The sequence below is a fragment of the Hylobates moloch genome, unplaced genomic scaffold, assembly GCF_009828535.3.
Source record: "Hylobates moloch isolate HMO894 unplaced genomic scaffold, HMol_V3 SCAFFOLD_1, whole genome shotgun sequence".
Taxonomy (NCBI): Eukaryota; Metazoa; Chordata; class Mammalia; order Primates; family Hylobatidae; genus Hylobates; species Hylobates moloch.
The window spans coordinates 113,020,443-113,042,716 of record NW_026652276.1 but is presented as its reverse complement, the minus strand read 5'-3'; the positions used below and the strand labels follow the sequence as shown (position 1 = coordinate 113,042,716).

At 38.1% G+C, this 22,274-nt stretch overlaps 1 protein-coding gene across 7 annotated transcripts in view; it reads right to left on the bottom strand.

Moving 5' to 3' along the window:
* LOC116478801 (zinc finger protein 680) overlaps positions 1-22,274 on the bottom strand; it is a 71,013-nt gene that overhangs the window by 39,298 nt on the left and 9,441 nt on the right. For 4 of the 7 annotated variants that reach the window (XR_009214983.1, XR_009214981.1, XM_032757729.2 and 1 more), the window contains exons 2-3: positions 11,851-11,977; positions 11,252-11,347 (exon numbers count right to left, since the gene is read on the bottom strand). Coding sequence is in view for 5 of the 7 variants with exons in the window: in XM_032757729.2 (XP_032613620.1) it covers positions 11,252-11,347; positions 11,851-11,977 (223 nt within the window). In the remaining 2 variants the exon portion in view is untranslated. Of the gene's footprint in view, positions 1-3,394; positions 3,513-11,251; positions 11,348-11,621; positions 11,753-11,850; positions 11,978-22,274 lie in introns of those variants that run through there. The other 3 variants (XM_058444530.1, XM_058444526.1, XM_032757737.2) reach the window with 3 other exon arrangements.

The window sequence follows — 22,274 nt, the reverse complement described above, 5'->3', positions numbered from 1 at the left end:
GTAAAAATAAAACCCTCCTACCCTGAACAGACCAAAAGCAAGTAGCTTTTGAAATGGTAATTTTAAAATTACCAACAAAAAAAGTCCAAGACCAGACAGATTCACAGCAGAATTCTACCAGACATTCAAAGAATTGGTACCAATCCTATTGACACTATTCCAGAAGACAGAGTAAGAGGGAACCCTCCCTAATTCATTCTATGAAGCCAACATCATGCTAGTATCAAAACCAGAAAAGGACATGATCAAAAAAGAAAACTACAGACTTATATCCCTGATGAACATAAATGCTAAAATCCTTAACAAAATACCAGCTAACTGAATCCAACAACATATCAAAAAGATAATCCGTCATGATCAAGTGAGTTTCATACCAGGGATGCAGAGATGGTTTAATATATGCAAGTCAATAAGTGTAATACACCACATAAACAGAGTTAAAAGTCACATGATCATCTCAATAGTTGCAGAAAAAGCATTTGACAAAATCCAGCATCTCTTTATGATTAAAACTCTCAGCAAAATTGGCATACAAGGGACATACCTCCATGTAATAAAAGTCATCTATGACAAACCCACAGCCAACATAATACTGAATGGAAAAAAAGTTGAAAGCATTCCCTTTGAGAACTGGAACAAGACAAGGATGCCCACTCTCACAACTCTTCTTCAACATAGCACTGGAAAGTCCTAGCCAGAGCAATCAGACAAGAGAAATAAAGCGCATCCAAATCAGTAAAGAGAAAGTCAAACTGTCACTGTTTGCTGGTGATATGATTGTTTATCTTGAAAACCCCAAAGACTCCTCCAAAAAACTCCTAGAACTGATAAAAGAATTGAGCAAAGTTTCCAGGTACAAGATTAATGTACACAAATCAGCAGCTCTTGTATACAGTGACCTAGTGAAGAATCAAATCAAGAACTCAACCCCTTTTACAATAGCGGCAAAAATAATAAAATACTTAGAAATATGCCTAATCAATTACATGAAAGACCTCTACAAGGAGAACTACAAAACACTGCTGAAAAAAATCACAGACAACACAAACAAATGGAAACACATTTTATGCTTATAGATGGGTAGAATTAATCTTGTGGAAAATGACCATACTGCGAAAAGCAATAAACAAATTCAATGCAATCCCCATCAAAATACTACCATAATTCTTCACAGAATTAGAAAAAACAATTCTAAAATGTATATGGAACGAAAAAAGAGCCCACACAGCCAAAGCAAGACTAAGCAAAAAGAATAAATCTGGAGGCATCAGACTACCTGATTTCAAACTGAACTATAAGCCATAGTTACCAGAACAGCATGTTACTAGTATAAAAATCGGCACATAGAACAACGGAACAGAATAGCGAACCCAGAAGTAAACTCAAGTACTTACAGCCAACTGACCTTTCAGAAAGCAAACAAAAACATAAAGTGGGAAAAGGAAACCCTTTTCAACAAATGGTCCTGGGAAAATTGGCTAGCCACATGTAGGAGAATAAAACTGGATCCTTATCTCTCACCTTATACAAAAATAAACTCAAGACAGATTAAGAACTTAAATCTAAGACCTGAAACTCTAAAAATTCTGTAAGATAATATTGGATAACCCTTCTAAACATTGGTTTAGGCAAGGATTTCATGACCAAGAACCCAAAAGCAAATGCAATAAAAACAAAGATAAATAGCTGGAACTTAATTAAACAAAAGAGCTTTTGCACAGCAAAACGAACAGTCAGCAGAGTAAACAGACAACCCACAGAGTGGGAAAGGATCTTCACAATTTATACATCTGACAAAGGACTAATATCCAGAATCTACAATGAACTCAAATCAGCAAGAAAAAAACAAACAATCCCATCAAAAAGTGGGCTAAGGACACGAATAAACATTTCTCAAAAGAAGATACACAAATGGCCAACAAACATATGAAAAAATGCTCCACATCACTAATGATCAGGGAAATGCATATCAAAACCATAATGCAATACCACCTTACTTTTGCAAGAATGATCATAATCAAAAAATCATGAAACAGTAGATGTTGGCATAGATGCGGTGATCAGGGAACACTTCTACACTGTTGGTGGGAATGTAAACTAGTACAACCACTATGGAAAACAGTGTGGAGATTCCTTAAAGAACTAAAGGTAGAACTACCATTTGACGCAGCAATCCCACTATTGGGTATCTACCTACAGGAAAAGAAGTTACTATCTGAAAAAGATACTTGCACACGCATGTTTATAGCAGTACAATTTGCAATTGCAAAATCACGGAACCAACCCAAATGCCCATCAATCAACAATGGGATAAAGAAACTGTGGTGTATATATATGGCATAAAATACTACTCAGCCATAAGAAGGAATCAATCAATGGCATTTGCAGTGACCTGGATGAGATTGGAGACTATTATTCTAAGTGAAGTAACTCAGGAATGGAAAACCAAACATTGTATGTTCTCACTGATATGTGGGAGCTAAGCTATGAGCACGCAAAGGCATAAGAACAACACAATAAACTGTGGGGACTTGGGGGGCTTGGGTGGGAGGGTGGCGAGAGATAAAAGGCTACAGATAGGGTGTAGTGAATACTGCTTACGTGATGGTTGCACCAAAATCTTAAAAATTACCACTAAAGAACTTACTTATGGAATCAAACACCAATAACCTATAGAAAAATAAAATTAAAAAAATAAAAAATAAAAGAGAATTTGAGACCAGTCTGGACAACATGGTAAAACATTGTCTCCACCAAAAATACAAAAATACTAACTGGATGCGATGGTGCATATTTGTAACCCAGCTACTGGAGAGGCTGAAGTTAGAGAATTTTCTAAGTTTAGAAAGTTGAGGATGCAGTGGGCCATTAATTATCATGCCACTGCAAACCAGCCTGGTTGACAGAGTGAAGCCACAAGAAAGAATGAAAGAAAGAAAGAAAGAAAGAACGAAAGAATGAAAGGAAGGAAGGAATGAAGGAAAGAAGGAAAGAAGGGAGGGAGGGAGGGAGGGAGAGAAAGAGAGACAGAGAGAAAGAGAAAGAGAAATAAGATGCCTGAATGGCTTAAGTAAAAAAGCATACAATATGTTCTCTAAACGAGACTCATTTTAGCATTAAGTCAAATAGGCTGAAAGTAACAAAATGAAAAAAATCTTATTTCATGCCAACAGTAACCACGATTGGGTGAGATGGTCATCATTATATTAGATATAATATGCTTTAAGTCAAGTACTTGGCCAGGCATGGTGGCTCATGCCTGTAATCCCAGCACTTTGGGAGTCCGAAGCAGGTGAATCACTTGAGGTCAGGAGTTCGAGACCAGCCTGGACAAAATGATGAAACTCCATCTCTACCCAAAATACAAAAAGTAGCCGGGCATCGTAGCACACACCTGTAATCCCAGCTACTCGGGAGGCTGAGGCAAGAGAATTGCTTGAACTCGGGAGGCAGAGGTTGCAGTGAGTCGAGATCACACCACTGCACTCCAGCCTGGGCGACAGAGTGAGATTCTGTCTCAAAAAAACAAAAACACAAACAAACAAATAAGTCAAGTAGTAGCATTAATCAAAGATTGATATTATATAATGGTAAGTAAAATGGGTCAATTTACCAGGAATCTATAAATATCATATTTATCTATCTATATTTATGTGTATTAATAACATCAGGTCTCCAAAATATATAAAGCAAATATTGACAAAGGTGAAGAAAGAAATACATAGCAACATAATAATTGTAGATATCAAGACCCCATTTTCAATAATAAAAAATTAAGATAAAAGATTAATAAGAAAACAGAAAACTTAGACATTATAGACTGTATTGATTATTTTGCATATAGAGGAATAGCTAAGAGTGGATGATTTATAAAGAAACGTTTATTTGGCTCACACTTTGGCAGACTGTACAAGAAGTGTGTGCCAGCATCTGCTTCTGGTGAGGGTCTCAGGAAGCTTACGATCATGGTGGAAGGCAAAGAGTAACTGGACACATCACATGGTAAGAGACAGAGCAAGTGTCAGGTGAAGGAAACACATTCTTTTAATGAAGCAGCTTTCATTTGAATTAATAGAGTGTAAACTTTCTGATTACCAAGAGGATGGCGTCATGCCATTCATGAGGAATTTGCCCCCATGACCCAAACACCTCCCACCAGGTCCCACATCCAACATTAAGGATTACATTGCAACATGAGGTCTGGAGAACACGGACATCCAAACCATAGCATAGAACAACTAGGCTTAACAGACTCATAAAAAACTTCTCAGTCAAAAGCAACAGAATATATGATATTCTTATTTGCACCTAGTGTATTCTGTTAAAACACATAATGGGTCTTATTAAATTTAACAATAACAACTGGGTGCAGTGACTCATGCCTATAATTCCAACACTTTGGGAGACCAAGGTGGGAGTATCATTTGGGACAAGAAGTTTGAGTCCAACCTAGGTAACACAGTGAGGCCCTGTCCCTACAAATAATTTAAAAAAATAGCCAGACATGATAGTGCATGTCTGTAGTTTCAGCTACACGGGGAGCTGAGGTGGAAGGATCACTTGAGCCCAGGAGGCTGAGGCTGCAGTGAGCCAAAATTATGCCACTGCAGTCCAGCCTGAGTGACAGTAAAATCCTGTCTCAAAACAACAATGATTAATAAATCTAAGAACACCAAAATCATACACTGTGTGTTTCCTGACAAAAACTTAATAAAACTAGGAATTAAAAGCAAAGGTAAAATTGGCAAATCCAAAAATATATGAAAATGAAACACACAGGCTGGGTGTAGTGGCTCAAACGTGTAAACTTAGAACTTAGGAGGCCAAGGCAGAAGGATTAGTTGTGCCTAGGAGTTTGAAAGTAGCCTGGGCAACAAGGTGAGACCCTGTCTTTAAATTTAATTTAATTTAAAATAAAATAAAACATACTCTTTGACATAGTTTTGCTCAAGGGTCAAAAAATTTAATTTTGTTAAGATGTCAATATAACCTAAAGTAAAAAAATTCAATATAATCTCTATAAAAATCCCAATAGCACAGGTTTTTTTACAGAAATAATGTTTAAAATTTTTTAATTTGATTATGACTATAACTAGCTAAACAACCATGAAAAAAAAGCATTATACTTCCTGATTGAAAAACATATTAAAAGCTACAACAGCAAAAACAATGTGGTACTGACACAATGACATATAAAGAGATAAAAAACAGAATAGACGGCCAGGTGTGCTGGCTCACGCCTGTAATCCCAGCACTTTGGGAGGCCGAGGCGGGCGGATCACGAGGTCAGGAGATTGAGACCATCCTGGCTAACACGGTGAAACCCCGTCTCTACTAAAAATACAAAAATAATTAGCCGGGCGTGGTGGTGGGCACCTGCAGTCCCAGCTATTCGGGAGGCTGAGGCAGGAGAATGACGTGAACCCGGGAGGCAGAGCTTTCAGTGAGCTGAGATAGCGCCACTGCACTCCAGACTGGGAGACAGAGCAAGACTCCATCTCCAAAAAATAACAAAAAAACAACAACAAAAAAACAGAATAGAGAGCCCAGAAAAGAACCCTTTGGTGTATGATCAAATGATCTTTCACTAAGTCACCATTAACACATGGCAGAGAAAAGATAATCTTTTCAAAAAAATAACGTTGAAATCAGGTTATCTACACTGATAAAGCTGAATCCTTTCCTTGAACTATATACAAAGAATATTTGAAATAAAATATTTAGAAATTTAAAAAATAACAATCTCTTGAAAAAATATAGGAAAAAAACACGACATTGGTATTGGCACCATTTTCTTAGATACAACATTAAATGCATGAGCAACAAAGAGAACAACAGAATAACTGAACTACACTGTACTTCAAAATTTCTGCATATCAAAGAAAACATTCAAAAGAGTAATGATGCCTCCTAGGAAATGGGTGAAAATATTTGCAAATCACATGTGATAGGAGTTAATATTCAGAATATACAAACAACTATTAAAACTGAATTATAAAGTTGAATAACGACTTAGAATTGGACAAATAATTGAACTAAATTTTCATCAAAATGATACAAATGCAAAAAAGCATTTGAAATGATAGATAAAAATACTAATTTGTAGACAAATGCATGAAAATCACAATGAAAAACAGAATCCTCTCACACCCATTATAATAGCCACTGTAAGTTTCCTAGAAAACATCAAATCAGTTGATGATGCAATGAAAATAAAACCCACATTAATTGTTGGTGCAAAACAAGGATGCAACCATTATTTACAAATGTTATAAATGTTCCTGAAATAATTAAAAATGGAATTATTATTAAATACAGCAATCCCACTTATGGATCTACATCCAAACTATGCAACGCAGGACCTGGAAGACATATTTGAACATTTATGTTTCTTGTACCAGCATCACAAAAGCCAAAACGTGGCCAGGCACAGTGACTCACACCTGTAATCCCAGCACTTTGGGAGGCAGAGGCGGGTGGATCACCTGAGGTCAGCAGTTTGAGACCAGCTTTGCCAACATGGTGAAACCTCGTCTCTACTAAATATACAAAATTTAGCCAGGTGTGGTGGTGGGCGCCTATAATCCCAGCTACTCAGGAGGCTGAGGCAGGAGAATCGCTTGAACCTGGGAGGCGGAGAATGCAGTGAGCCCACATTGTGCCATTGCACTCTAGCCTGGGAGGCAGAGCAAGGCTCCATCTCAAAAAAAAGCCAAAATGCTGAAGCAATCCAGATGTTGATTTATAAATACATCAAAAAATGTAACATATGCATACAATGGAATATTATTCAGCCTTAAAAAAAAAATCTTGGGAAGCTGAGGGAGGAGAATTGCTTGAACCTGGGAGGTAGCGGTAAGCCAAGATGGCACCACTGCACTCCAGCCTGGGCAACAAGAGCAAAACTTCGTCTCAAAAAAAAAAAAGAAAGAAAAGAAAATCTTGTCCCATTTTAATATAAATATTGAGAGAATTATGTCACCTAAAATGAGCCAGTAACAAAATGATGGATACTGTATGATTCCACTTATATGAGATATCTTAAGTAGTCACACTCATAAAAACAAAGTGGAAGCATGTCTGTCGAGGGCTGAAGAGAGGGTAAAATGGGCAGTTGTTACTTAATGTGTACTGAGTTTTAGTTTTACAAGATGTAAAACTTTTAGAAGTATTTTGCCTAACAGTGTGAATACACTCAACATGCTTGAAATGTACAACTTATATTCAGACAGGATCACACTCTGTCACCCAAGCTGGGGTGCAGTGGCACAATTATGGCTTACTGTAGCCTCAACCAGCCTCAAGTAAATCCTCCCCCATCAATTTCCCAAGTAGCTGAAACCACAAGTGCACACCACCATGCCTGTCTTTAAAAAAATTTTTTTTGTAGACTGGGTCTTTATATGTTGCCCAAGCTGGTCTCCAAATTTTGGGCTCAAGTGATCTTCCTGTCTTGGCCTCTCAAAATCCCTGGATTACAGATGTAAGCCACCACCATGCCTGGCCCTGAAATGTACACTTCAATGAATTTAAGATGGTAAATTTTATGTTATATTTTCACAATTTTTTTAAAAGAAAAACTGAAAAAATAATTATAAATCTTTTCAAAAATTATCTTCAAATCACAAATATGTTTCTCTCATGCAAAAGAAATATATATTCTTCATTAAACACATAGTGAAAAGAAGGCGATTTCCATGACTACTCATTTAGATATGATAGGACAACCATTGAAAATCAGCTAAGAAAGAATACGTACAAAATAAGCCATAACCAAAATTGAGGTCATATTTGTAGATAAAAGCACACACATATATAAACTGATTGTGATAGACATATGGCTGATTTATCTTTTTTTTTTTTTTTTGAGATGGAGTCTTGCTCTGTCGCCCAGGCTGGAGTATAGTGGTGCGATCTCAGCTCACTGTAACCTCCGCCTCCCAGGTTTAAGAGATTCCCCTGCCTCAGCCTCCCAAGTAGCTGGGACTACAGGCACCCGCCACCATGCCAGGCTAATTTTTGTATTTTTAGTAGAGACGGGGCCTCACCATATTGGCCAGGCTGGTCTCGAACTCCTGACCTTCTGATCTGCCTGCCTCGGGCTCCCAAAGTGCTGGGATTACAGGAGTGAGCCACTGAGCCCGGCTGATTTATCTTTTAATTAAACCCCATGTTGACTTAAAGTTTACAAACAGAATTGCAAAATGTCTAAATATATCAGTAAAACAAAAAATCACAATAAACTGATGTTGAAAAACCTACACTAAATAAAACACTAATATGGAACTGCAAAACAATAACTAGAGAAATGTTTACTCACAAAATGCGGTTTGCAATATTTATGTACTATTAAAGAATTTGTCTAGATAATTACAATATTTGACTGTGTGTACTCAGGGAAAGCAGGTATTTCAAATCATTGGCATGCGCTGTGTTGCAATAAAATTTCAGAAAAAAAACAGTATAATTATAAATAAAAGATTCTAACAATAAATTTATAATAAATAAAAATTTAAAAGAAATTAGTATTTATGTTTTAAATATATGCTATTCTTACACAAAATAAAACTACTGTAATCCAACTTTAGAAGCAAAACAATAGTCTTGGATTGCTAAATTTAAAAATTATATATTTTGCAGAATATGGTTAGCACTTCCTACATATAAAACAAATATTTAGAAATTAGTTATGTTGTTATTTAGACATATGCTTAAGAAAGTGGGTGAAATTCCTGTTTGCCCGCAGCAAACTTAAATTTATAAGTAACATCAGCCATATCATGTAAATTCTAGCATATTATCCTAAATGTCTGAACCTAAAGTACAGAAAAATTTGAAATAGAAAATAGAAAGTAAAAATGTATAGGGAGAGTGACATCAGTAAGATGGAAAAATAAAAGGTTCCCTATTTGCTTATCATCCCACAGCAAGAAAATTTATCAGCCATCCCTGACAAAAATGCATTTATGTGAGCCATGGCTCACACCTGTAGTGACAGCTACATGGTACATTCAGGTTGGGGAATTGCTTCAGGCCAGGATTTCAAGACCAGCCTGGGTTATGAAGCCAAAACCCATCTCAAAAATAAGTGCCTTTAAGAGAGCTTTGAGATCCAGAGAGGGTATTGTGAAATTTTGCTACAGTCTAAGATTAAGGAGTGTTCTTTTCAGAAGGCAGGCCTTATTCGGGTGGAAAAATACAGGACCTCTGTTGTAGGCTGCAGACCAGGAAATGGCCCACCAAATTTGGTCCCACTGAGAATTCTGAACTTACTCTCTAATCATCCCAAACTCCTCCCAGCCACAGTATGGGAGAGACCGTGCCCTTCCAGAGGCCTGGAGGAAGACAGCCATTTACAGCCACACAGGCAGGCCTGCAGACCTTGTCCTTTACTGTGGTTTCTGAAGCAGTTCAATGACTCAGTTCCAGCTCCCTGAGCCATAGTTCATGGCCAGTTCTGCCTATATAGGAATCCACACAGTGACCTGAAAAAATCTTCTTTGATACTCAGTGAAAGCCATACTCATCCACATTCTGATATAAGGCCCACCACATACAGACCCAATTACAAAAACCTGTCCTACTGTCAGCCCTACAGAGCAACATCCAGAAAAATATTTAGTCTGTTCCAAAATATAATGGAAATTACAATTACCCAAGCCCCTGTTAAGCCAACTAAAGGTGAGCCCTAGTGCAGACCCAGCAGCCTTGTGACCAAGCTATGCCCCTCTCCACTACAAACCCAGAGGGCATCCCATCACCCTGAGAACCCAACAAAAAAAAATCTTTACCTCCTAAATCAGTTTATAAAAACTTAAAGAGGTGTTTGCTCCTTCAAATTCAGACACCAATGCAAAACTATATTGTGCCCACTGTAAATATTTTAACATAGAACTGCAAGTATGTGGCAGAAGAATTAGTCAAAAAAAGTTTCTAAACTCACTGAAATTGAAGACAAATGAGTAAAAACTTGCTGCTTATAGATCATATGCTCTTATATATAAAAAATTATAAAACATTATACTAAAACCTGTTTAAATTAATAAATACAATCAGTAAATTAGCAAAATATAAAATTAACATACAAGTTTAAGTTATGGTTCCATACACTTAAAGCAAACTGATTAAGAAAACAATCTTATTTACAGTAGCACTAAAATAATTTCTGAGAACAAATTTAAACAAGGAGGTAAAAAAATCTTTACAATAAAAATATATTAATGAAATAAATTAGAGAAGAGGCAAATAATTATTTTTTTTTTAAACAGAGTCTCTGTCACACAGGCTGGAGTGCAGTGGTGCAATCTCAGCTCACTACAGCCTCCACCTCCTGGGTTAAAGCAATTTTCCTGCCTCAGCCTTTTGGGTAGCTGGGATTACAGGAACCTGCCACCATGCCAGGCTAATTTTTGTATTTTTAGTTGAGATGGGATTTCACCCTGATGGCCAGGCTGGTCTCAAACTCCTGACCTCAAGTGATCTTCCTGCCTTGGTCTCCCAAAGTGCTGGGATTACAAGTGTGAGCCACTGTGCCTGGACAACACAAATAAATTTTAAAATATTTTATGTCTATGGATTGAAAGCATAAATATTGTTAAAGTGCCATATTATCCAAAATAATCTATGGATTCAATGAACTCCCTATCAAAATTCCAGTGGCATTTTTTTACAGCAATGAAAAATAAAATCCTAAAATTTATATGAAACTACAATAAACTTTGAATAGTCAAAGCAATCTTGAGGAAAAAGAACAAAGAAGGACATTATACTTTATAATTTCAAACTATATTTCAACTATCAAAAAAAGACTATAATAAAAACAAGATGAAATATGCAGAAAAATGAACCAAAAAAATGGAAAAGAAACCACTAATCACACACATTTCAGACGTGATGTAAAAAGAGAACTTAAAAAATAACAGTTTCTCAAAATTTTGCAGATATTTGTGTGTCCCTAAAACAATGGAACATCAGTCAGATCGTGTAGTCTCTTATAAGCCATGAAGAGGACTTTGGCTCACAGTAAGCTTGAAGGAAGATCACTGATCGGAAAGTAGAATTTTTAGAGAATTTAAGAGCATAAGAAAGAAGATGCCCCTATGTGAGAGCAAGAGAAAAGAAACTGAGCTTCCCAGAAACTATTTTCTCTGGAACATAGCTTCCCAAATCCCATGTCAAGAACTGACTTTCTCTTTGACGTTTGGACCTCTCATCTGTGTCATCTGTTGTATTCACTATCACTCTCACCTACCTGGGGGTTTGGCTACCATCTCCTGTCTCTTCCTATTCCACGGCTCTTTTCCTTGCTCCAAACAGGTTATCAGGTGAGGCTTAGAGACAGCAATACCTGTTTTATTAAAAATAAATAACATGAATCTTGCTCATATTCTCGAATTACCGACCTACTAATGTGCTCAGTAAAGAGAATGTCATAGCATATTCTAGTAAATTAATCCCAAATTACTAATTTATAACAGACATTTCTAAATATTTAGAAAATACTTTAAATTTGTAGGTCTTTAATTTCACTACCCAGTACTACTGAATCAAAAATTGGTGGTGGCAATTAAATTTTAAGGTGTGGGCAACAACATTTTATGCCATCAAATTTCTGTAATTACCACTAATCTAGAGTGAAGGATATAGATCAGCTCAGGGATGTGGAAAGTTCAGGTCAAGATGAAACGTACTGAAGAAATTTTTTTCTACACGAACAAATCTCAAAGATTTTCTTGAAAACAGGGATCTGAAACTCATTTATGCAAAGCAGAAATTACCACAAGTTATACAAAAAAAGAGAAATAAAACCTTTAGGGCATATTAGGAATTGTGTGTTGAAGTCATCCTTACCCAGAAAGACCAGGTTTCTGTAGTTCTCAAACATCACTTTCCTATATAAATTCCGTTGTGCAGTGTCCAGGCATTGCCACTCCTCCAGAGAGAATTCTATGGCCACATCCCTAAACGTCAATGGTCCCTGAAAAACACACACACACACAGACACACATATATATTTACTAAATAACCATGGGCGGAATTTTTATTTTGGCTCAAGGCAAAGTAAGACAGTATAGAAAGCTGATTCTGACTTATAGGAGTGACTCAAATTATACAATAAAATAAATTTCAATGCAGAAATATTCTCTAATGTATTCTTTAACTCAAATAAGAGGACAGCATAAGATCCACAACATCAGTGTATATATACTTTTTTGAAGAAAAACTATAAAAGGACATGAATACAAAGGTGTAAATTTTTGAGTGCTATATTTACATCATACACAATGAGTTGTGTATATTTTTCAGATGGAAAAGACATATTGAGTTAGAAGGTACATCTCAAATTCTAATGTGTATAATAAACTGAAGATCTTATTATGCTGATTGTTTTTAGAAAATCTGGAATAAAGTTTGAATTTCTGAATTTCTAACAAGCTCACCAGTAATGCCAATGTTTTTGGCCCAAGAAGAGTATTTTGTCAAACAACTACTAAGTAAAAGAACCTGTGTTGGCCAGGCACGGTGGCTCACGCCTGTAATCCCAGCACTTTGGGAGGCTGAGGGAGGCGGATCACCCGAAGTCACGAGTACAAAACTAGCCTGGCCAACATGGCAAAACCCCATCTCTACTAAAAAAAATACAAAAATTAGCCGGGCACGATGATGTGCGTCTGTAATTCCAGCTACTTGGGAGGCTGAGGTGGGAGAATCGCTTGAACCTGGGAGGTGGAGGTTGCAGTGAACTGAGATTGCGCCAGTCCATCCCAGCCAGAAAAAAAAAGCGAAAACAAAAAAAAAAAAAAAAAAAAAAAAAAAAAAGAATCTGTGTTTTTCCCAGTTTTTTGTAAATAAAGACAAGAGCCTTCATGTTCCAAAGACATATATGCAAATAAAACCTAAAGAAAAAAGGCAGCTGCCAAATCAAATGTGATAATTTATGCACATCAGCTGCATAAAGATACTAATGAAAAGTAATTAACTCTATAAAAAAAAACTTGTCAGAGAGCTCTTTAGCCAAGTGAATCATTAACATCAACTGCACTAGGAACAAATTTTTATGATGTGCTGATGCACAAAGAACACAGCATCACTGCTGGAATACTGCCCCCCAAAAGTAAATTATAATCTAAATTTAACCATAAACAAACATCAATTTTATACAAAGTTCAAAATACAGGTATCTCCTATTTACTGTACTATTAAATAGTGATTTTAAGTAGTCCTTCTTTAGCACCCAAAAAGCAGGAATCTCCTAAAATTTTTTTCAGAACTTTATGGGTGATAAATGCCATTCTGTTTAAATAAGCATTTTCTTGATCCTTTTCTGTATAGAGCTAATGGAGAACACAGATGGATCCTCAACATTACATGTTCTTTTTCTTTACTAAGGACCCCAGCTTTTCCCCAATAGAAATCTTGAGTATCCACACGTTCCCATAATTCAACAGCTACAAAGGAAATATTTTTAATATTGTAGATTATAAATTCATAATGAGAATTCTGCATGGCACATAAGAAGCCATGATGCAGAGAATGTAAAGAAGGCTCTGGTACACAGGAAAAATATTTTTCAGAGACCTTTGACTATTATAATGAATTTTTAAAGTAATTGAAACTAGCTCATTAGGGAGGAAAAGATCGAGTAGAGAAGTAAAGGTTTGCAAGTACTAAACACATGGCATTCCAGGAGGAAGAGTGGACACAGCTCTTGATCTGAGACAGGTTTAAGTAAAAAAAAGAACCAATTCTTCCTCTTTCTCCTTTTTTGGAATTCCTTCTCAGATGAGATTCTCTGGACAAATTACACTTGTATCTTGAGAATATGCCTCTAAAGGTGTCAGCACCCCCCATTTACCTGCTACCACCACACCCACAGGCAGAAAAACCAAAACCTGGAGAAAAAGTCCACCCACTTCTGTCGTTTATACCAGAAGAGACTCAGGAACAATGAGACGCTCCGTGAAGATAAAAATGTAAGTTTCTCGGCCAGGCACAGTGGCTCAGGCCAGTAATCCTAGCATACTGGGAGGCCGAGGCAGGTGGATTGCCTGAGCTCAGGAGTTCGAGACCAGCCTGGGCAACACGGTGAAACCCTATCTCTACTAAAATACAAAAAAATTAGCCAGGCATGGCAGCATGAGCCTGTAATCCCAGCTATTCAGGAGGCTGAGGCAGGAGAATTGCTAGAACCTGGAAGGCAGAGGTTGCAGTGAGCCGAGATAGTGCCACTGCACTCCAGTTTGGGCAACACAGTGAGACTCTGTCTCTTAAATATATATATGTTTCTCTTTTCCTGTTCTCAGGTGCCCTCCCCGGGCACAGACACCAGCAACTTCTCCTACAATAATGGCAATAGGGGCCACACTGACCTGTCTCTACCAAACCCGAAGAGAACAGGCCGTGTGACCAACCTTCAATGCACAGGTGGAACTTAACTCTCATGAATGTATCCTGAACCCCTCATACTTGACTCTGTCCTCATTTTAAGAGTCACATGAGGCCCTTACTTAAAACAATATGGATGCTTCCACCAAGAACAATTAATAGAACCTGTGGAAAGGACACAAGTAAGATTTTTAAAATTGGCCATGTAATCCTAATTAGAAGCCTGGGCTGATAACCACTTAGCTAAGCATTGCCTCTCAAGCTTTAATGAGCTTATAAATCACTTGATAATTTTGGTCTCACTCTATGTAATGTGATTCTGCAGGTTTGTAAAGGGTCCGTGAATGAGTGTTTTAAACAAATCCTCTGTCAATGCTGATGTTGTTCTTCCTGGGCTCATTATTAGCATTAGTTGGAGAAAGCAGGCACAGCACAGACTTCCTTAAACTCAGCAGTCTTGTCACAACACAAATAAAGACAACCAATCTCCATCTTCAAGTATCATATTCTTTGCTGGTCCTTTAAAGTTTACAGAGGAAACAAAAGGGAGCAATGTTTGAATGAGTCTGCATTTGGAAAACAACATGTACACATGTACTAGCGTAACGTTTATTAAGCAGGTGCTATGTCCTCAAGTGTTACAAAGCATTGTGCTGGGAAAAATACATTATTTGATTTAATCCTCATAACACCCTGGGAGTTGGTACGAGGTGTTCAATAAATCTCAGGATAAAGAGCCCAGAATTTTTATTTCTTCTGTTTCTCTGTCATTGATTTTTTTCTTGAAGATGTATAAAATAAAAGCTAAATATAGACAGATGAGAGGGATACAGAAAAGCTTAATGTAATTTAGAAAAATTTTTATTGTGTTTATATTTACTTTTTTGTGGCTTATGGAGCAACTACTAAATCTGCAGTAATAGAAAACAAGTTGCTACATGGAACATTTCAGCAAGTACTGGTTTTGATAAAAATAAAAAATAAAAAATTAAGGCCCTAAAATAAATATTTTTCCCATTTATCTGCTTCTGAGTTTCAAAGAATTATGGGCACCATTTCTAAAAAGGCTGCAGGACTCACCAGCCAAAACTAATTTCTTCTAATCAGTTTGGTGAGGCAAGACTCCACAGTGGGGTCAGACCTAAATAAGGCCTCCAAAAACAGTGAATCTTAGCAGAACTGGGGCAGGGAGTGGACTCTATGTAGAATTCTGCTCTCTACGCCACTGAGGTATTTCCAGTTCTGATTTTTCTAAGCTTACCTAAGAGAAACTTACATTACAGAGTTTGTGTAACTCTAATTTCTTTTAGCCACTGCCATGTCAATTTTATAATGTATACTAATAAGTAATTTAAACAAATTCCTTAAGGTTTTCTAGGGTAATTTATTAGAACATAAATATGTATTAGTAGGAAAGCAAAAAAGAATACAAACCATAACAACTCTTCTGTTCATAAATATCCCTTCAGGTGATGACATCAGAAGTCACAACAACATAAAGAAAGTGGCCAAAGTAAAGGCCAAGTTTTTTTTTTCCACACATCTATACATTGTACCAACCATATAATGCTTCAACCATTTATCCAGTTACTAGTCTAGACTTAAAGTTCCTGCCTGGTAGGAACTCTGACTGCTTCAACTATTTTCTAATGGCCATATAAAATGGAAGCAATTAGTTTATCTATTTGAGTCTCCAGACCCTTTCCTTATTTTACACCCAAGCACCAGGAAACTTGAGAAACTCTCATCTGGGTACCAGCCAAGACATCTCTTGTATGAGGGGAGGAACAAATGCAGACTGACTCATTTCTCTTACACTGAGACAGAAGCATAATTAACCACTCTTGTCAGCCTGACACAGTTCTGCTCTGGACAACCTCAAATGTCTCAAAGATGCCTAGGTGATTGTGAGAGGGTTCCCAATGTCCCTGGGCTGATGATCCGATGATGTGCCAGGCAGGAGAGACTCAGGGTAATCCTACATAAAAACTGAAACTGGCCGGGCGCAGTGGCTCATGCTTGTAATCCAAGCACTTTGGGAGGGTGAGGTGGGCGGATGACGAGGTCAGGAGTTTGAGACCAGCCTGGCCAAAATGGTGAAACCCCGTCTCTACTAAAAATACAAAAATTAGCCTGGCGTGGTGGCATGTGCCTGTAATCCTAGCTACTCAGGAGGCTGGGGCAAGAGAATCACTTGAACCAGGGAGGCAGAGGTTGCAGTGAGCTGAGATCACGCCATTGCACTCCAGCCTGGGCAATAGAGTGAGACTCCGCCTCAAAAAAAAAAAAAAAAAAAATGAAACTGCCCTGGTGGGGCTCCAGAATTTGGATCACCTGTCCTGATGAGCTAGCTTTTGGGTAAGAGGAAGGGCAAGAATACTCCAGTACCACATTTTACAGGTAGATATAGCCATGGTCATGGCTTTGGATACTCTGTGGCCTTGATCTCTCACTCCTAAGATGCTTGTTTACACTTATGGATTCTCCCATGAAATTCTATGTACACCTGGTGCCTCTCACATAACTGTAGCAGGTCACTGAATAAGATCTGAAAAGCTCAAGAAGCCATACTCTCAAAAGGGAACTTTAAGATGTCTATGTTGACATCTCACGATGCAGAACATGCCTCCTGTTGGTTTTCTGTACATTCTCAATCCTAAGTCTGGCCCTGTATTGCAAATCCCAAGCAGAGGCCAAACCTTATGTGCAGATTCTAGGTGGGATCAACCTAGCTCTGCATTCTTGGGTGTTACAGCAAATGGGGTACAACCAAAGGAGAGATCCCCTTATAGAGGCTGCTCTAGCACATTCTAAATGATATGTCTACCTAAAAAAAAAAAAAAAACTGAGACACTGGGCGTGGTGGCTCACACCTGTAATCCTAGCACTTGAGAGGCCGAGGCAGGTAGATCACCTGAGGTCAGGAGTTTGAGACCAGCCTGGCCAACACAGTGAAAACCCGTCTCTACTTACAATGCAAAAAAAATCAGCTGGGTGTGGTGGCACGTGCCTGTAATCCCAGATACTTGTGAGGCTAAGGCAGGAGAATCGGTTGAGCCCAGGAGGCAGAGGTTATAGTGAGCAGAGATCGCACCATCGCACTCCAGCCTGGGCAACAAGAACAAGACTCCCTCTCAAAAAAAAAAAAAAAAAAAAAAACTGAGGCAACATGAATATAAGTAGACAGTTTATTTGGGTCAAGCTTGAGGATTGTTAACTTGAGAGCAAAGATTCAAATTGTCAAAAATTTACACTTTGATTAGCAGCAGTTACAAGTGGATTTGTAAAGGCAAAAATAGAGGGACAGAGAGTGGACTGATATAAAGTGGTTAGAAATTCTTATTTATTTACAAAAATAAAATCGATTACTAATTGGCTATATATTGTTAAGCTATAGGGTGTGGGTTATAGTGTCCAGTGTGGAATTATTAGTTTAATTTATAGCTACTTATGGCTATAGTAAGCAGTTTTAAGAGATAAATCAATAGCTAAAAGAAGGAAGAAAGACATAATTGTGGTCTCATTCTAATGTCTGAGTCTTATAACTCAATGGACATGCATTTCTCAGATAAAATGTTTTATTTTTCCCCAAAATCTCAAGATCCCGATTCAGAATTTGGAGCTGCAGATTTAGGTTCTGAATAAATGGAGTAGTAGCAGGTGTCACCTGCAGATTTATCACATTTTAGCAATACGAGGAAAGAGAAAGCAGAGATTCTCATTTCTACTCAATGCACACATGTTACTCTAAGTTTGTGAGCCTCACGGTCTCTGAATCAGTTTCAGGTCTGAAGATACAAGAGTCACTGAAAGAGGTAAAATGGTTGATTGCTGCCCTGTGAAATTTGGTCTAACCTCTTTAAAAGTGACTATAGAGGACTACAGATTATCAAACAAGCAGAGAAACAATTCTGCCTGCATATTTAGGGGAGAGTATGCATTTTGCAGCACAATTGTGAGCTGACCGGAAGTCTGAGAGGGAAAGTCCCCTCTAGAGTAAAGCTTGGTTGGCACTTATATGTTTATGTCGTGTCTGGTAATTCTAGACAGTTCTTGGGAAATATAATTAAAAGACAAATTTTCTCCAGCCCTAGAGCAACTCCACAATGACTAAACAGAAATAAAACTGTTATATTACACAATTAAACCAGAATTTGACATGCATCAAGGTCAATCTGCTTCACAGATTGCAAAGACAGAAAGATGGTCACCATATTAGCCCACGAGTAGAAAAACTTACAGCACCATGTCATGCATAGTTCATTCTAAATTCACCTGGTAATTGGGGAGGCCATCCGTGTATGTTTTGTTATATATAATTACAAAATAAACTTTTTTTTTTTTTTTTGAGACGGAGTCTTGCTCTGTCGCCCAGCCTGGAGTGCAGTGGTGCAATCTTGGCTCACTGCAAGCTCCGCCTCCCAGGTTCATGCCATTCTCCTGCCTCAGCCTCCTGAGTAGCTGGGACTACAGGTGCCCACCACCGCGTCCGGCTAATTTTTTGTATACAAAATAAACTTTTAAGATCTTCATGACAGAGGGTAGTTTTGCAATATAAAACCAGGTGCCTGCTAAAGGTAGGCTCTCAGTCTCCTACAGCAACATTTGAATAGGGTGCTATCATTTTGGCTATTTACATTTTGAAGCAATGGCTCTCTACTCCCCGAGCACTGGACTACAGCACTTCTGCTTGCCTTCTCCTGGTGGCTGGAGTTTTCTCTTGACCCCTACCCTCTGCCACTGAGGTACAGCCCACAATACAGGGTGAACAGCCAGCAGGTCACATCTCACATAAACCCCAATTGCCCCAGCAGCACTCCAGCGCCACATCAGAGAGTGAAGCCTGAGCTGCAGGAGGAGAGCCTGCAGGCCTCCTGGGTAGGAATGCACCTTCACAATAATGAGAACGGGAACAGTGTTTTAGGCTCAGTTTCTATTTATAATGGTGACATGGAAAATGTTCTGCTGGATTTCCAGCATGAGTCTGTAAAGAGATAGCTCCAAGAGTTCCATTGTGACAGCCCACCTCATTCACGGACACTGTGAAATGCTAAAATGGCTTCTGAAACAGACACTCAAAGCATTGGAGAGAAAAACAGTTCTCAGTCTCAGAAAGATTATATTGAGAGAAAAAATAAGTTAAATGTATCTTGAGAAAAAACTCAGATTACATGTAAGATTGATGAAGTCAGCCAGAAAATATTTCCCTATAAAATATTTCTCTCTAAATACCCAAATTATACAGCTACTCTCAGCATGAGAAACATGAGCATTATGAAGAAGGGAGCATATTCTCAGCAGAATTTTATAAGATTCCTCCATCTCTGCTACTCTCTCATCTTTTAGCCATTGAAAGGGGGATTCCATTGGAATACATCAGACTACATCCACCAGCACTTTTTTTTTCTGAGATAGAGTCTCGTTCTGTCACTCAGGCTAGAGTGCAGTGGCATGATCTCAGCTCACTGCAACCTCCGCCTCCCAGGTTAAAGCAATTCTCCTGCCTCAGCCTCCAGAGTAGCTGGAATTACAGGCACCTGCCACCATACCCGGGTAATTTTTGTATTTTTAGTAGAGACAGGTTTCACTATGTTGGCCATTCTGGTCTCGAACTCCTGACCTCAAGTGATCCACCCGCGTTGGCCTCCCTAAGTGCTGTGATTACAGGCATAAGCCACTGTTCCCGGTCACCACCAGCACTTTTTGATGAAAAATTCGAATCTGATTTTGTTTATATAGTGGAATATATTTGAGCTTGCAACACAGCTAAGAGGAGAGCTATTCTAGTTTTTTGGTGGTCACATCATTTGTGTTATTTATCCTTTAATAGCAGCATTCTAACTTGAATGAAAGACAATAAAATCATGCTTACTTATAGTTATCCCTACTGGATAAGGTAATAAGTATGTAAGACTAGTATCTACTGTAACAATTTGGTAATAAGTTTTATTTGGATATTAGAGATAAGTATCTACATATAAATAGTTTTAATGTACTGGTCATAATATATGTAGGATTTGTGAAAATTTTTTTAACCATAATTCAGTTAAAACACTTTATATTTAAAAAGTAGAAATAACAATATTAAAGTGACTAAGGGTTTCGTTCAAAGTAAATATCGTGGTCTTATATTTATATTATTGTAGAAAATCCTCTTTAATTTACATGAATGTTGACCAGGCATGGTGGCTCATGCCAGTAATCCCAGCACTTTGGGAGGTCGAGATGGGCAGATCACCTGAGGTCAGGAGTTCAAGACCAGCCTGGCCAACATGGCAAAATCCTGTCTCTACTAAAAATACAAAAATTAGCCAGGTGTGGTAGCACATGCCTGTAGTCCCAGCTACTCGGGAGGATGAGGCAAGAGAATTGCTTGAACCTGGGAAATGGAGTTGCAGTGAGCTGAGACTGCGCCACTGCACTCCAGCCTGGAGGACAAAGTAACACTCTATCTCAAAAAAAAAAAAAAAAAAAAAAAAGTATACGATTGTAGGTTGTCTACAAATGCTTCATGTGACAACGCTAATTGTTCTGAAGTAATAAATAGAAACCAAGGTTCAACTCCAACTCCACTGTTATATACTGAATCGTTTATTTAGCTACACCTAGATTAATATGATTTATATGATTTACATATATTTCAATAAAGCAGAGAAAAAAGTACATATAATTCAAATGCTTTAAGAAAAGAGAGATGAGGATAATAGCCTTCCTTATTTTCAGGTAGGAGAATACAGCTTCTTATTTTTATTTTCTCCTATAACAGCCAAGTCTTTAGACATGCTCTTGAACTCTTGGATATCTGAATTTCAGTAGACACTGGATTCAGGCATCTAAGGAGTGGCCTTGGGCACACTGTGTGCACTTGAAAGAATGTTTACAGAGAGAAAAAGCAGAATACAGAAAGGTGTTATAAAAAAAATCTACGGATGTACATGAATAAAGTAAGTTCTCAGAGACCTATGAAGAGACTTAGATTCTGACGCAATAATAGTGGGAGACTACAACACCCCACAGACCCTGTTAGATTATTAGGGCAGAAAATTTACAAAGATCTCAGGACCTAAACTCAACACTTGGACAAATAGTCCTACAAAACTCTTAATCTAAAAACAACATGCTATACATTCTTCTCATTACCATGTGGCACATACTCTAAAATTGACCACACAATCAGAAATAAAACAACCCTCAGCAAATTCCAAAATTACACCAACCACACACACAGAGCACAGCTTGATAAAAATATAATTCAATACCAAAAAAAAAACACTTGAAATGATATAAATACATGGAAATTATGCCACCTGAGCCTGAGTGACTTTTGAGTAAATAATAAAATTAAAGCAGAAATCAAGTTCATTGCAAAAAATGAGAACAAAGATACAACATACCAGAATCTCTGCAACACGGCTAAGGCAGTGTTAAGGAGAAATTTATACCACTAAAAGCTCACACCCAAAAGTTAGAAAGATCTCAATTTAACAACCTAACATCATGAATAAAAGAATGAGAGAAAGCAAGAGCAAACCAACCCCTAAGCTAGCAAAAGACAAGAAATAACCAAAATCAGATCTGAACTGAAGATTTAAACAGAAAAAAACATACGAGACCAGGCCGGGCGCGGTGGCTCACGCTTGTAATCCCAGCACTTTGGGAGGCCGAGGCGGGCGGATCACGAGGTCAGGAGATCGAGACCATAGTGAAACCCCGTCTCTACTAAAAATACAAAAAAAATTAGCCGGGCGTGGTGGCGGGCGCCTGTAGTCCCAGCTACTCAGAGAGGCTGAGGCAGGAGAATGGCGTGAACCCGGGAGGCGGAGCTTGCAGTGAGCCGAGATCGCGCCACTGCACTCCAGCCTGGGCGACAGAGCGAGACTCCGTCTCAA